The sequence below is a fragment of the Phaseolus vulgaris genome, chromosome 11 (assembly GCF_051622355.1).
Source record: "Phaseolus vulgaris cultivar YP4 chromosome 11, ASM5162235v1, whole genome shotgun sequence".
Taxonomy (NCBI): domain Eukaryota; kingdom Viridiplantae; phylum Streptophyta; class Magnoliopsida; order Fabales; family Fabaceae; genus Phaseolus; species Phaseolus vulgaris.
The window spans coordinates 21,999,146-22,013,231 of record NC_143508.1 but is presented as its reverse complement, the minus strand read 5'-3'; the positions used below and the strand labels follow the sequence as shown (position 1 = coordinate 22,013,231).

General features: G+C 38.1%; 1 protein-coding gene across 1 annotated transcript; it reads right to left on the bottom strand.

The window, feature by feature from the left end:
• Window positions 1-9,987: 9,987 nt before the first annotated feature.
• On the bottom strand, window positions 9,988-12,643 carry LOC137819263 (uncharacterized). The gene has a single exon (XM_068623061.2). The coding sequence runs from the start codon at window positions 12,514-12,516 to the stop codon at window positions 10,177-10,179; it is 2,340 nt and encodes a 779-aa protein (XP_068479162.2). The 5' UTR covers window positions 12,517-12,643; the 3' UTR covers window positions 9,988-10,176.
• Between the last annotated feature and the right edge of the window lie 1,443 nt (window positions 12,644-14,086).

Here is a 14,086-nt window from a genome sequence, read left to right as displayed (position 1 = left end):
ACACATCTGGACACGTGGCTCGCATCCAACTGTACACGTGTCGCCATCTGGAGCATCCTTGACTTGGGCGCCACTTCTTACTCTTCAGGCTTTTGGCTAAGTTACTTACGCATGGAGCGCAAAGCTGCCTTGGAGCGTGATCTCTTCTGCATGGCGAGTTCGGGTGCCTTCATACGCACCTTCCCTGTGGTCTCGCCGGCCGCCTTCATGATCTACTCTACCTGCTTCACCGTGTATGCTCAAGTAAGCTGTCTCCCAACCTCATCCTCTAGCTAGCTAGGAAATGACTATCTGACTTCATCTTTGGCGATGTCCTTGTTTCGGCGATCTCTAACCACGAGGTCGTGTGGGTTCGCATCAGGCGACTTCTTCTCAACACGAGCCCGGAGCACGCCAACTTTAATAATTAGCGACCACACGAGCCCCCCGACTTCCTTCCCTTCAAACAGCCATGGGCCCTACTCAACACACCTACGTAATAGCTCGCTGCCACGTCATCACTTCCGACTACCAGGACGGTACAGACACCAAGAAAGCTTTTCACGACAAGAGCCAGGATGATGAGAATCAAATAAAGGAGGTTTTTATTAATGGAGGAAGAGGACATCCACCCTCACATTTGAAGTTCTTCCTTCTAGTCTTCTCAAAATTAAAAGAAGACATAAAATAAAGATGAGGCCCAAGCCCAAAGCCCAAGCCCAAGCCCAAGAAGGCCAAAGCCCAAAGAGCCCAAGTCCATCCCATGAGGGGCAAGGCCAAGCTTTGAAATACTCTTGTATAGTTTTAGGAGGTGTGGTTATTAAATAAAGGTGTGTGAAAATGTAAAATAAAGTCACATTGTCCATGTGACTTAGGAGAGTGGTGTATGTGTAGTTTTTGGGAGGTGTCATAGTAGAAAAAGGTCACACCTCCCATGTGACTTGTTTTTGGTGGGAATTTCAAATGAGTTTATTTGAAATTTCCCACCTATTTTTCAGCACCTTAGGCTATAAATAGAGTTGCTTCCTTTGTAAAATTGAGATTTGGAATTTGTAGTAAAGAAACTCTCCCAATTTGGTGATTGAGTGAGTGAGATTTGATTTCTCCTCTTCCTAGTCTCATCTTGAGTGCCTTGGTTCTCTCAAGTGGCGGCATTGCACACTTATCTTGGAGCATTCACACTTCAAGTGGCGTGTTCATCAACCAAGAACTACAACCACATAAGTCCTCTTTCTTCTCCATCTTCTCATTCCATTTCCGTGCCTATTTGAATTCCTAAACATGTCTTAGGTTCCTTTCTTGCTTTCTATTCGGTGTTCTTGCTTATTTTCATGTTTCAATCGGTTCATCTTCTTTCTCCTTGGATTTGTTCGGTGCATTTCAGTTTTGAAGCATTTTAATCGGTTCATTTCATTTGTTAAGCAATTTAATCGGTTCATTTGCATTTTTACATCTTTTAATTGGTTCAATTGGCAAGAAATGGGTCTTCCATGTGAGTTTGGTGTTTGGTGCAAGTTTTGGTGAGTTCTTGAAACTTAGAACATTGATCCAATTCTATTAAAAGTGCCTAAGCTATCTCCAACTCAAGTTGATTCCATAAAATGTCAAAGAATCATCTATATCTTGCTATTGGAATCACATCATGTGGTATCATGAGTCTTAGGTTCATTCTTGTTTAATTGTTGAGTTGTGTGCACTTTATTTCAAGAGCTCTTTTTAATTTCTTGCAATTTAAGTTTCTGTTTTAGAATTTTAATTGAGTTTTCTTGCTGTTTTTCTTTTGCTCCAAGTGTTTGTGGAAAGGTTTATGGCACTCATAATTCTTATGAGTATGGTTGCTCTTTTGGAATGGCATTATCCTTCCTAGAGTATACCTTAAGCTTCCTTTCACTTGTTACAATTTGTGTTGTGTCTTTTAATTTTTGAATCATGTCAAGTTTTGTCTTAGTCATGTTATTCCATATATGTCATTACTTCTAGTAGTACTTTTATTGTTTTGATATTGTTTCTTGCTTTGGTGTCATATAATTTTCTGAATTGATGTTGATCCTTTGTGCATTTTCTTTTTAGAATTGAGTTCATACTTGTATTCTAGACCTATACAAGTTCCACTACATCATTTTCTATTATGTCTTTGCTAGTTCATCATTCTGTTTTTTTATTCCTATTAGGATTCCTCTGTTTCTGAAAAGAGTGCTTACTGTTTTTCCTTATTGCAACTGATTTACGTACTGTAAAATTCTGAAATTCTGGATTTGAGATATTCAAAGTGTTAGAAAAGAATAGAAAAAAGAATCATTCAAAAATATGAAGTACACAAAAAATGATAAATAAAATAAAAAAAGTGTACATTCCTGCCGAAAAAAATACGGTAATCTGGCAGTGATTTTAAAAAATTTATTTCTCTCAATTGGCTTACTGTTTTTAATTGATTCCAGTGCCATTTTTGAGTTAACATCTTGAAGTTTCTGTGGTATAAATTTCATAATCCAGTTCGCTCTACAACGTTCCAGTTAAATCAGTGAATATCAAACACAGTTTGCATAAAAAAAAAAAAAATTTCCAGTAGCTAAATTTTTTGTTTTCTTCATCTACTCTAGAACTTTTCCTTAAGTATTCTTTTGTGTGCCTACTTTTCTCATTGAGTTCTTTATTTTCTTGATTGTCTTTCATTCTTACTCTTTGAGTTTGTCTTACATATAGTTTTCCTTTTGCAATTACCTTTCCTTGCTTATACCTTTTCTTGTTTGTCTTTATTGTTTCTTTGGTTTTGTGGTGGTTTGCTCTTAAGATTGGTGTGCTTGCTTTGACATATTTCATTTGAGGATTCCAAGGCCTCAAGATCAGATTGGTGCAAGAACATTATTTCTTTGAGAGTGATCTCTTTTTTCAGCCTCATTTCACTTCGGCAGTTTCATTGCCAAGCTCACTGTTTTTGCTAATTTTGTTTCTTAACTTGTTTGCTGTTTTTGTGTGTTTGCTGTTTTTTATTTGCAAAATGGCTGGCTATTCAAGTGGTGCATCTTACAAACAGCATTCTCCTTCCAAAGCTTCAGTCCTTGGTGAAGAAGAACATAGAAGAAGGAGGCATCACCATCATTCTCATGAAGAGAGCTATAACCGTGACCAAAGATATCACCAAGTGTTCAACATTGCTTGTAAAAAAGTCCCTAGTTTTAATGGTGATAGTGATCCTAATGTGTATTTAGATTGGGAGACTAAGGTTGACCATTATTTTCATGTGTATAGGGTCCAAGATGACGATAAACTTAGGATAGTTTCTTCATCCTTTGTGGGCTATGCCAAAGAATGGTGGCATAAAATTGTAATGGACATTATATATCGCAAGAAACCTCCCGTGGTTTCTTGGAATGCTTTGAAAGAGTGTATGCGCGCGAGGTTTGTTCCTCCTTCTAGGAAGGAACACTTGTTGAAGTTCCAAAGGCTTCCTCAAGGACATAGGATGATAGAAGACTACTTTCAAGATTTTGAAACAACTTTGACTAAAATGAATATGCATGCTAATGAAGAGTCAAAGATAAAATGGTTTGTACGTGGTTTGAGAAGAGATATTAGAGAACTTATAGAATTAAATGAGTACTCTTCTTTAAAGAAAGTGTTTCGCCAAGCCATCAAGGTGGAATCCTATCTTTTGAAATCAACTTTCAAAAATACTCATGATGATGATTTCTACAACTCTTCTAGGAAGGATGCCCACAAAATTTTTACTCAAAATTCTCCTTCCAATTTTTCCAAACAAACCATGTTTCCAAACAAAGTTTCTACTACAAATCTTTCTACTCCTAAGTCACCTACCAAAACTTCAAATATCAAATGTTTTAAATGTTTAGGTTTTGGGCACATAGCTCTTCATTGTCCACAAAAGCAAATCTTAAAGATCAACAAGGTAAAACAAGACCTAACTCACCCACCTACCACAAGTAAACAAGAAAAAGACAAAGAAGGCCAAGTTGACATGGGTCTTATCCTTTCACCTCCAAGGTGTTTTCCTTCCTTATCTTTTTCATTACCCAAGGTTCCTATTTCACCACCATCTTGGTTAAAAAATGTTAGGGATGATTTGTTCATACCTCCTAATGGTTGTCACCATTTAAGAGGTCTTTTTCCAAAACATCACATCATTCCCAAACAAATTTTTCCAACTTGGTCGATTTATAGAACCTCCTTTTCTGAAATCCCATTATTTACAAATGCTAAGTCATGTTTACATTTTTCTTCCACTTTTAATTGTAAAACTAAACTGACTTTGTTATATGCAGGGATTCAGAATTCGTGGACGAATTCTCTCCAACTCGAGGAGTATGATGAGAATCAAATAAAGGAGGTTTTTATTAATGGAGGAAGAGGACATCCACCCTCACATTTGAAGTTCTTCCTTCTAGTCTTCTCAAAATTAAAAGAAGACATAAAATAAAGATGAGGCCCAAGCCCAAAGCCCAAGCCCAAAGCCCAAGCCCAAGCCCAAGAAGGCCAAAGCCCAAAGAGCCCAAGTCCATCCCATAAGGGGCAAGGCCAAGCTTTGAAATACTCTTGTATAGTTTTAGGAGGTGTGGTTATTAAATAAAGGTGTGTGAAAATGTAAAATAAAGTCACATTGTCCATGTGACTTAGGAGAGTGGTGTATGTGTAGTTTTTGGGAGGTGTCATAGTAGAAAAAGGTCACACCTCCCGTGTGACTTGTTTTTGGTGGGAATTTCAAATGAGTTTATTTGAAATTTCCCACCTATTTTTCAGCACCTTAGGCTATAAATAGAGGTGCTTCCTTTGTAAAATTGAGATTTGAATTCATCTAAAGAAACTATACTCAAAATTGGAGTGAGCATTTGGAGAGCTTTGAGCTTCTTCTCTAGTCTTATCTTGAAGGACCATGGTTTCCTCAAGTGGCGGCTTCCACACTCATCTAGGAGCATCCATTCTTCTAGTGGCGTGATCATCCAACCATTCCTCCATCTTCATGAGCATTCTCTTCTCCTTCCTTTCTTCTTCTTCAATTTGTTCTTGTTGCCTTGAGTTTTGAGTTGTTTTTGTTTCGGTTCCTTTAATTTTCCAGCACCTTTATTCTGTTTAGTTTTTAAATTCTGTTCGGTTCTTTTGTTTTTAAGTTCAATTCTGTTCGGTTTATTCTTTTCCTTCTCCTTTGTTGATTCAATTTGACAATATTTGGTTCATCCAAATGAGTTTGGGATTTGGTACTTGTTTTGGTGAGTTCTTGATCTTAGAACCATGATCCAACTTCTAAGAAAGTGCCTCTACATTTTCCAGCTCAAGGTGATTCCTCAAAGTGTCAAGGGCGGTCCAACTAGAAGCGAAGATCTTGCCTCTTCGCACCAACGTAATCGAGCTGGAATGGTTGGTCGAGGAGATGAAAGAAAAGATGGCCAGGCTGGAAGAGAGAGCCACCCAGCGCGAGGTCTTGTTGGGACAAGTTGAGGGGGAGCTAGCTGAGAAGGTTGAATCCTTCAAGAAAACAGAGGAGGAGCTCACCAATGATGTCGCTGATGCTTATGGTGAGGGGTTCCAAGACACCATCGCTCAGTTTTCCTGCGTGCATCCTGAGGTGGGTCTTACCCCTTTCGGTGAGTCCAAGTGCATTGTTGATGGGCAACTCGTGCCACGAGAATGACTCATTTATAACTTTGTGTTTTTTTAAGAACAATTTGCCTCTGTACATATAGTTTATAAGTATGTATCTTCTGTTTAATTGTTTGTTTTGATCTGCATCTTTCTGCCCTTACTTGTGTTGACTTCGACTAACAGCGCCTTCGACCTAGGTTGCCCTTTAGGTAGCACTCTTAGCTTTGTACGCCTTCTCTTGTGCACGCGAAACCCTTAACTGGCTTGGCCTTTGTTTGAGGATAAACCCCTCTTGCTATTCTTGGTCTTCTTCTTACGAAGTATGGCGATTTGTTGATCTCACCCCTACCCTCCTTAGATTGACGGGAATATCTTGCTAGCAATACGGGTGAACCCCACTGTTCTCGACCTTGGCTTTCAAACAAGGGAGAAGTGTATCCTCCCGATATCGATCCTGCATCACAAAGGTAAGGGTGAACTTAACTAGTGAGCCATGTTGTCCGACCCTGGAGTTACTACACAAGAGGGAGGCCCCCTAAGGAACCATACTTCTCCCGTCTTGGTGTTTCTAACTCGAGTGAACGGCTCTTGTCGACCTCATCCTTACTGTACAAAGTGAAGGGACAGGTCTTTAACGCTTGAACCATACTCGTTCCCAACCTTGGTAAACTTGCTTAAGAGAGAGGTTCATCATCGAACCATACTATTCTCGACCTAGGGGCATTACTTCAAGGGAGAGGTTCATTTAACTCGAGAGTCATACTCTTCTTCGCCTTGGTGAACTTACACGAGAGGGGCTTATTAGGAAAACCAAACTACCTCTACTCCCTATGTATCACTTCAAGGGAGAGGTTCATTTATCTTGAGAACCATACTCTTCTTCGCCTTGGTGAACTTACACGAGAGGGGCTTATTGGGAAAACCAAACTACCTCTACTCCCCTATATCACTTCAAGGGAGAGGTTCATTTAATTGCAATACACATTTCTTAACTAAATAATTGAAATTTTATTCGGGTGACCTCGTTAAAAAACTCTTATGAGGGAAAAAGAGTGCCCCCTTAAACGTGTACAATGCATAATGTTTTTAACTAAAATAAAACTTTAGATTGGTCGCGCTCTAGGTATGAGGGATCGCACCACCCTCTAACGTTTCGAGCCTGTATGTTTCATTCCCAAGGGCCTCCGTTACTCTGAAAGGGCCAATCCACTTGGGAGATAGCTTGTTTTCCAATTGGTACGGATGGGCCTTCTGCAACACCAGGTCAGCGACCTGAAACTGTCGAGGTCTCAGCTTGGAGTTGTACTTATACTCCACCCTCCTTTTCAAGGCTTCAACCTTAATCCTTGCTTCCTCCCTTACTTTATCTAGTAGGTCCAGGTTTACCTTTCTTTCTTCGTTGGACTCCTCGACCACAAAGTTCTGAAAGCACGGTGAGTTCTCTTGGATTTCTACCAGAATCATAGCGTCCGAACCATACACCAAGCTGAAGGGTGTTTCCCTGGTTGTGGACTGGGGAGTAGTGTGGTAGGCCCACACGATTCTAGGAACTTCTTCCGCCCAGGTCCCCTTGGCTTTGTTTAGCCTTCTCTTCAGGCTTCTGAACAGAACTCGGTTGGCCGACTCGACCTGTCCGTTTGTCTGGGGGTGTTCTACCGACGCGAACACCTGCTTCACTCCCAACTCTGCACACAGCTTGCCCAATTGCTGGCTTGCAAACTGGGTACCGTTGTTGAATACCAACCTCTTCAGGATCCCAAAGCGGCACACTATGTTCTTCCATACGAAGTGTTGGACCTTATGGGATATGATCTGTGCCACGGGCTCAGTCTCGATCCACTTCGTGAAGTATTCTATGGCAACCACGAGGTACTTCATCTGTCGCATCGCCAAAGGAAAAGGCCCTAGTATATCGATCCCCCAGGTGTGAAATGGCCATGGGTTGTTGATCGGTCTCAACTCCTCTGGGAGCCCCTTTTTATATGCTTAATGTAACCCTCCATGCATAAGGCCTAGGCGGCTAACGAGGGGTAGTTATGGACATAGGGGTGTGCTTAATGCGCATAGGATTTAGTTTAAGTAAAACACTTTCTTCTAAAACCCAAGTCCATGTGTGCTAGGGCACGTAAAGGTTAGGTTGCAAGTATGATGAAAAGAAACGTGCGTCACGCTGAGGGTGCCTACGTAAACAGACTGGACCCCTGATGCTGGTACATGAGTTGGTACCCTGGTGGTTATTCTGTTATTATTTTATGCACTTCGTGAAGGAAAGATTTTGTTCTGTTGCAGCCCCGTGAAGGTGTGCCCTTGAACAGGATATTTTCCAGTTAAGTATGTTTTCAGTTGAGATTATATTCTCGTGATAGAAAGTTGTTACAAGAGGTAAACTATAAAAGGGACTTGAGATCCCAGGTTAAGGTACGCTGTTTCTAAGACTGAAATTGATTACTTCTTAAATTCTTATAAGTCTTTATCGCAATCAACTGATAGGGCCTCCTCTGTTTTAACGAAGCAACGATCCAAAACAGCAAGTGATAGGACGAATTCGTAAAGAGACAGACGAAACTAGAACTTGTCTTCAGAACCAACCGGCGAACAGGTCAACCGACAAAAACAACTGCTATGTATTTTTTGCAAATCCTCGATACTTACGTGGATGGTAATGGATTTGTTCATTTGAATTGTGATAATTTACACTACTTTGAGCTCTCACTAATTTCTTTAGTGGGGCATATAATAAAAATTTAGACCATGTAACAGCTCATCAATTTTAGTATATTACATAATATTTTTAGTCTTTATTTCAGTACTATATGCTTCTGTTTACCACTCTAATCACTTGCTAAATTGTCGTCATTAGGCTCTTTCAATAAGGGGGGTCAAAATCAATGTTGTGTACCTAGGCATTGTTTTCATAGAACGCTAAGTTCCATAATAGCAATGTCATGCTGCTAGGATTCAACTTTTATTGTTAGCAAAAATAGAAAAATGGTGACACCATTATTTAAGAATGAAATTAATTAGACAATAGTTTCCATTCAATTTAATGTAAATTAACTGGTGGAGCATTTCATTATAGTGGATAAGATGCCCATGACATTCCTCTTGCACTTGAAGCACACAGCTCCATAACTACCCCATTGTTGGTGGTTCAATCTTCTCAAAAATCATGCAATTTTCATTTGAATTAGGAAAGAAATAGAAATAAATAAAATTTTCGTTTCACTTCCAATCATATCATTTGCCTTCCCTTGTTTTCTAGTGAATCTAAAATTTTCATTTTCATCTTATTTCTGCTTCCAGACAAACGTGATCATTAGGCCCTGCCTGTTTATTTTTCTTTCGCAAAACTAGTTCATTATTTTTAAAATTAGAAAAAAAGTTAAATAAAGTTTAAGCCTCAGCGACAGTTCCTGTCTTCATCAACTCCGACAACAACGACCGAACCCTTAACATTCTATTCTAATGTCTAGGGAAGAGGGTTGGTGAATGGGGTGAGGGGTTACGGAAGTATACAAGACCGGTTATTGACTCTTTTGTGCACAACATAACAGAAACAATTGAAAATCAGAAACCATTTCCTACCTGTTTTTGTATTTTATTTTTTAAAACAATGTTTTAAAAACAAATTTCAGAACTTCATATAACTGTTTAACAAAGCAGTTTTTAAAATAAAAAACTGACGAGAAACAAATAAACCATTAGGTATTTCCTATTCTTATATTTCTGTTTCTTTTTCCTTCCACAACACAGTAAGGAAATCTCCAGAATACTATTTCAAAAGATTCCACTGGCGGTACTTAAATTTTTATCATAAATTTCACTCCATGCTTCTCGTAGCAACTCTTGCAATATGATTTTTACATGCATCTAATCACCAATATACATGTAAACAGATGCCCAGCACATTCCTCAAGTAGCACTCAATCTCGTGATTCTAAACAAATTATGAAGCATGGCATGGCATTAACGGGGTTAACTCTTTCCAACAGTAAAACAGAATTCAGTACAACTTAAATGATGCACACCATTAACCTCTGATAGAGCTAAGCATTTTTTTACATCTCATTAATTTATACAGAGGGGCCTAAACTTCTCAACACAGTGGAAGATAAAATGGTTCTATCCTCAAGGTAACAAATTTCCATAATATGGCCATCAAGGAAACAGGACTGGTAATGTAATGGAGTTAGTTTGAAGTTAACGCCTAAATTCCCAGAGAGCACCGAAACTGGGGATCACGGATCAGGTTTCCCTTCATACAGTCGAAGAAATTGATAAATAAATGTGCGTCATGAAACATGAGTTATAACAAACATACATCAACAGTTGTCTCTGTTGATTTCTTATCAACTGGAAGTGAGCATCAAACAGAATTAAATTGCTAGCAATTAATTTAAAAAAACATAGAAATGCAAAACACTAAATAAGTTTCCATAATTTGTGACTTCATGTCAAATATAAGGTAACAATTACCCTACTTAAAGGTCCTGGTTTCAAAATAAAGCTCTGTACATTATAATTATAAACATAAGCAAGCAGCAGCTTTGAATTTGGTATGAACTAATTTCAATCAAATTCTACCGAAAAAGCTAAACCTTACTATGCAGTTTCTCCTTCAGTTGTTGGAGCACATTCAATAGGATCAGAAACCTTGCGATTAGTATTCACTTCATTCAATTGTTTCATTTTGTCCTCCAAAGCCAAAAACCTCTTATTTAAGGATTCAACTCTACTCAAATGAACTTCAAATATACTAAACCATTGAGATTCAAAATCAGTAGACTTCTTTTCAAACTCTATCATAAAATCTCTCAACTTCGCCCTTTCTTCTGCTTCTTTCTTTAGACGTTCCTTCTCCACCTCCATCACAGTCAAAACAAGCCCCCCAGACCCAGGAACATCTACATAAAGTGCTTCGTCACCTTGAGGATAGCGTGCTCTATATTCAGCAAAAGCCTTCCGTGTTTCTTTCAAGGCTTTTCTATAACCATCGACAAGGCTTTGCATCATATAAAGTTCCTTCTCAAACTTATATACCTCCATCTGTCTTTTCTGACTCTCTTCAAACTTGGCTTTATGCAAATGTTCAATCAAGTTATCTCGCTTCTGTAGCTCATTCATTAAGAGTTGCTGATTCATTGTAGATTCTTCGCAAGCCTGATCCTTTGTGGCATACATCATTCTAGCTTTCCCCATCCAATGTTCCATCTGTTCCATGCATGTTTCAAAGTCCATTGGTTTAGTATTCCACGGGCTATCACTTCTCAGCCTCTTATTACTGCCATTCAAAGAATTATGCGAGTTATGATTATCCAGGGCAAGGTTGTCTCTCTTGTGACCATTACCAAAAAGCGATGAACCAGAAATCATCTGAGGCTCATCCCTGGATGACAGGAAATCCCCGACCGGATCATCACGAAGATCAATCCCAGAACCAAAAGGCATATGTCCAGCATCCATCACTTGAACGAGACCATTCCCAGAAGTCATCCCCTCCATAGGAATACACTTTGGAGAGAGATGGAACCCGCCCTCTTGCTCATCAGATTCTCCATCCTCCTCTTCCTCCTCCCCTTCCTCTTCTTGCTGCCCATCTTCTCCCTCATCCTCTATCAGTTGTTCACAGTCCAGACCTTTCACATCACCACCATGACAGGGCCGCAAAAATGGCTCCTCCACACAGCTCTTCTGATCCATAAGCCACATCCCAGGCTCTTCAACGTCCTTAACCTGCTCAAAATCCATCATATGTTCCTCTCCACCCTGCTCCTTCTCCACTTCAACCTTCTCAACATTATTGTCTTGCCCAAGACTCAACTCAATGTGGTGCTCCTCCAATTCCTGAACCCGCTCCTCTAACTGCTGAAACTGACCCCCGTCAACCTCACCCATCTTAACATCCCCATTCCTATCCACCTCCTCCTTTACCCCCTCCTCATCTTCATCCTCCTCCTCTCCTTCCTCCTTCACCTCATTCTCCTCCTCCCCCACCTCAAGCCCCTCCTCCTCCAACAACTCCTTATGTTGCGTCTTAATCAAAAGCTGCAAATGCGAAGCGTAATAACAACTCACCAACTGCGGCGCCCTCAATTCCTTCTCAACCATACACCAAATCAATCCCGCCCAATCAATCTTCTCGAAATTCCCCTCCTTAATCAAATCTAAACACCCTAAAACTTCAGAAGACATCATACAAGTACCAGAAGGCAAAAGCATCCAATGATACACTAACTCCTCAACAAACGCAATAGATTCTTTGAAGTCCACCGAATCATCGACCACAACAACGGCAGCGGCGGCACCAACGGCCTTCTTCGGCAGCTTCAGGGCGCGGCCGAGATCAGCACGGTTGACATTGATCCTAAAGTCGTTGACATAGCTGCACCGGTTATTGGGGGCATAGCTAGCGATGAGCTTCGCAATAAGATCATCGCGGAGCGGCGAATCGAACTCGATGTTGACAAACTCCCAGAGCCCTAGGCCCTCCAAGAGGCTCTGGTATTTCAAGAAGTCGAGGGTTTTCGCAGGCGTGAAGGGAATGGGTTTTAGGGTTTCGACGATAACCCGAAGCTTCTCCCGCCACTTTCTCTCCTTCGCGGTCCTCTTCGGACCCATTTTCTTCTTCTTGATCGAGCGTCTTGTGGTGGTCCCGCCACCTCCGATGGCGGCGCCGGAGACGTTGGGCTCCGGATCGTCGGGCTCTGTATCGTCGACGGTAACTATAGGGATGGGGTCACGCATCATAGAATCATTATCTTGGTTAAGGTTGGGAAATCGAGGATCGGGATCAGGTAAGGTTAGGGTTTCAATTTGGGGAGATTGGGAGTCAGTGGTGGGGGATGACTTTTGCGGTGGGGATGGGTCCTTTGATGAGTTTTGTTCAGCGGCGCAAGGGTTAAGGGTTTCGTCGGGGATTTCACACTCGATTGGGTTGGTCATTGCGAGAGGGAAAAGAAGAAAAGGGTACAAATTTGGAAATTGTAAGAGTGAAGTGACAGAGAACCAAGGCAAGGCTTTGATTTAACGAGGAGTAGAGAGTGGAGGAACAGTTTCACTAATTGGGCCTTCGGGTATGTAAGTCTTGGGTTTCCATTATTTCTTTTTATGAATTTAAATTCAAAATATTTTTAAAAATTATAGAAAATATTGTGTTATTCAACCAGAAACTTTAACATTTAAAAAAAATCTAATTAAATTAAGACTATGAACATTTTTTAAAGGACAGTGACCAATCTTTTATTTATATGTATCAATATTATTTTCAAGTCAAATATGTCATTCAGATTTTTCTTGATTCTAATATCATTGCATTAGTACATTCTTCTCTTCCTAGCTCAAATATGCAATGTAATTGTTTTGTCTTATTGTTTCTTCCACTCAATTTTTAGTTTATTGTTTTTTGTTATATATAACTAGTAAAAACAATGGCGATGTGGCCATTTTTTAAATATTATTATAATAATATAAATTATAAATTTATAATAATTATATTTTTTTAATTAATAGTTAAGATCTGTTTTAACTTCCTTATTATTAAAAAAAAGTAATATTTTTATTAATAAATATATTTATTAAATTATAATTGAATAAATTTATATTATTTAAGTAAAAAATATAATTTACCTGGACCTTATTAAATCTATATAGAACATGTTATCTATAAATATATAAATATTATCGTAACAATATATATAAAAATAAATTATTTTTGTTACACATTTTTACAATAATTTTATAGTTTTCAAATTAAATATAACTATAAAAAATATAGAAGCATATTCAGATTAATTTTATTTAATTTCTTTAGATTTTTTTTAACTCATTTGGATAATGAAATTATGATGAAAATATAGTTTTTAAATAAATAATTTTTCGTATTAAATGATGAAAATATATTTTTTAAATAATTTCTCTTGTTAAATAAATAAATAATATTATTGAGAAAGATTCAGTTTCTATGAATAATAATAAATAACAATGCAATAATAAAAAAATATAAGAATAATATTTATTATGTTATATAATATTTATGTCATATATTATTTATTCACTAAGCCATGTGAAATAGATGTCAAATTCATTCTTAAAACAACATTTGTAATATAAATAATGTTATTTTATCTTTGCTCAATGATTATTATTCATCTTCTATTATTTATTCTTCATGTTTCTTGTTTTATCACTTATATTTTTTATTTTATTATATAACTGATTAAAATGGAAAAAAAAAATTATGATGAAAATGTAAATTACAAATTAATTATTTATAAACTACTAGAAAGATAACTAATATTTAAAAAAAAAAACAAATGACGCTATATTTTCAAGAATTCCTATCAATCTAATGAGTTTGACTAAGATTTTGACTAAGATTGTGAAATTTGAATGAGATATTTTCATTCATCTATACTTATATATAAAGGGATTCTTCACTTTAATTATAATTTTTTTCTATTTTATCCTTACTTTATATTTTATTTTATTAATATATTTTAGTTATTTGGACATT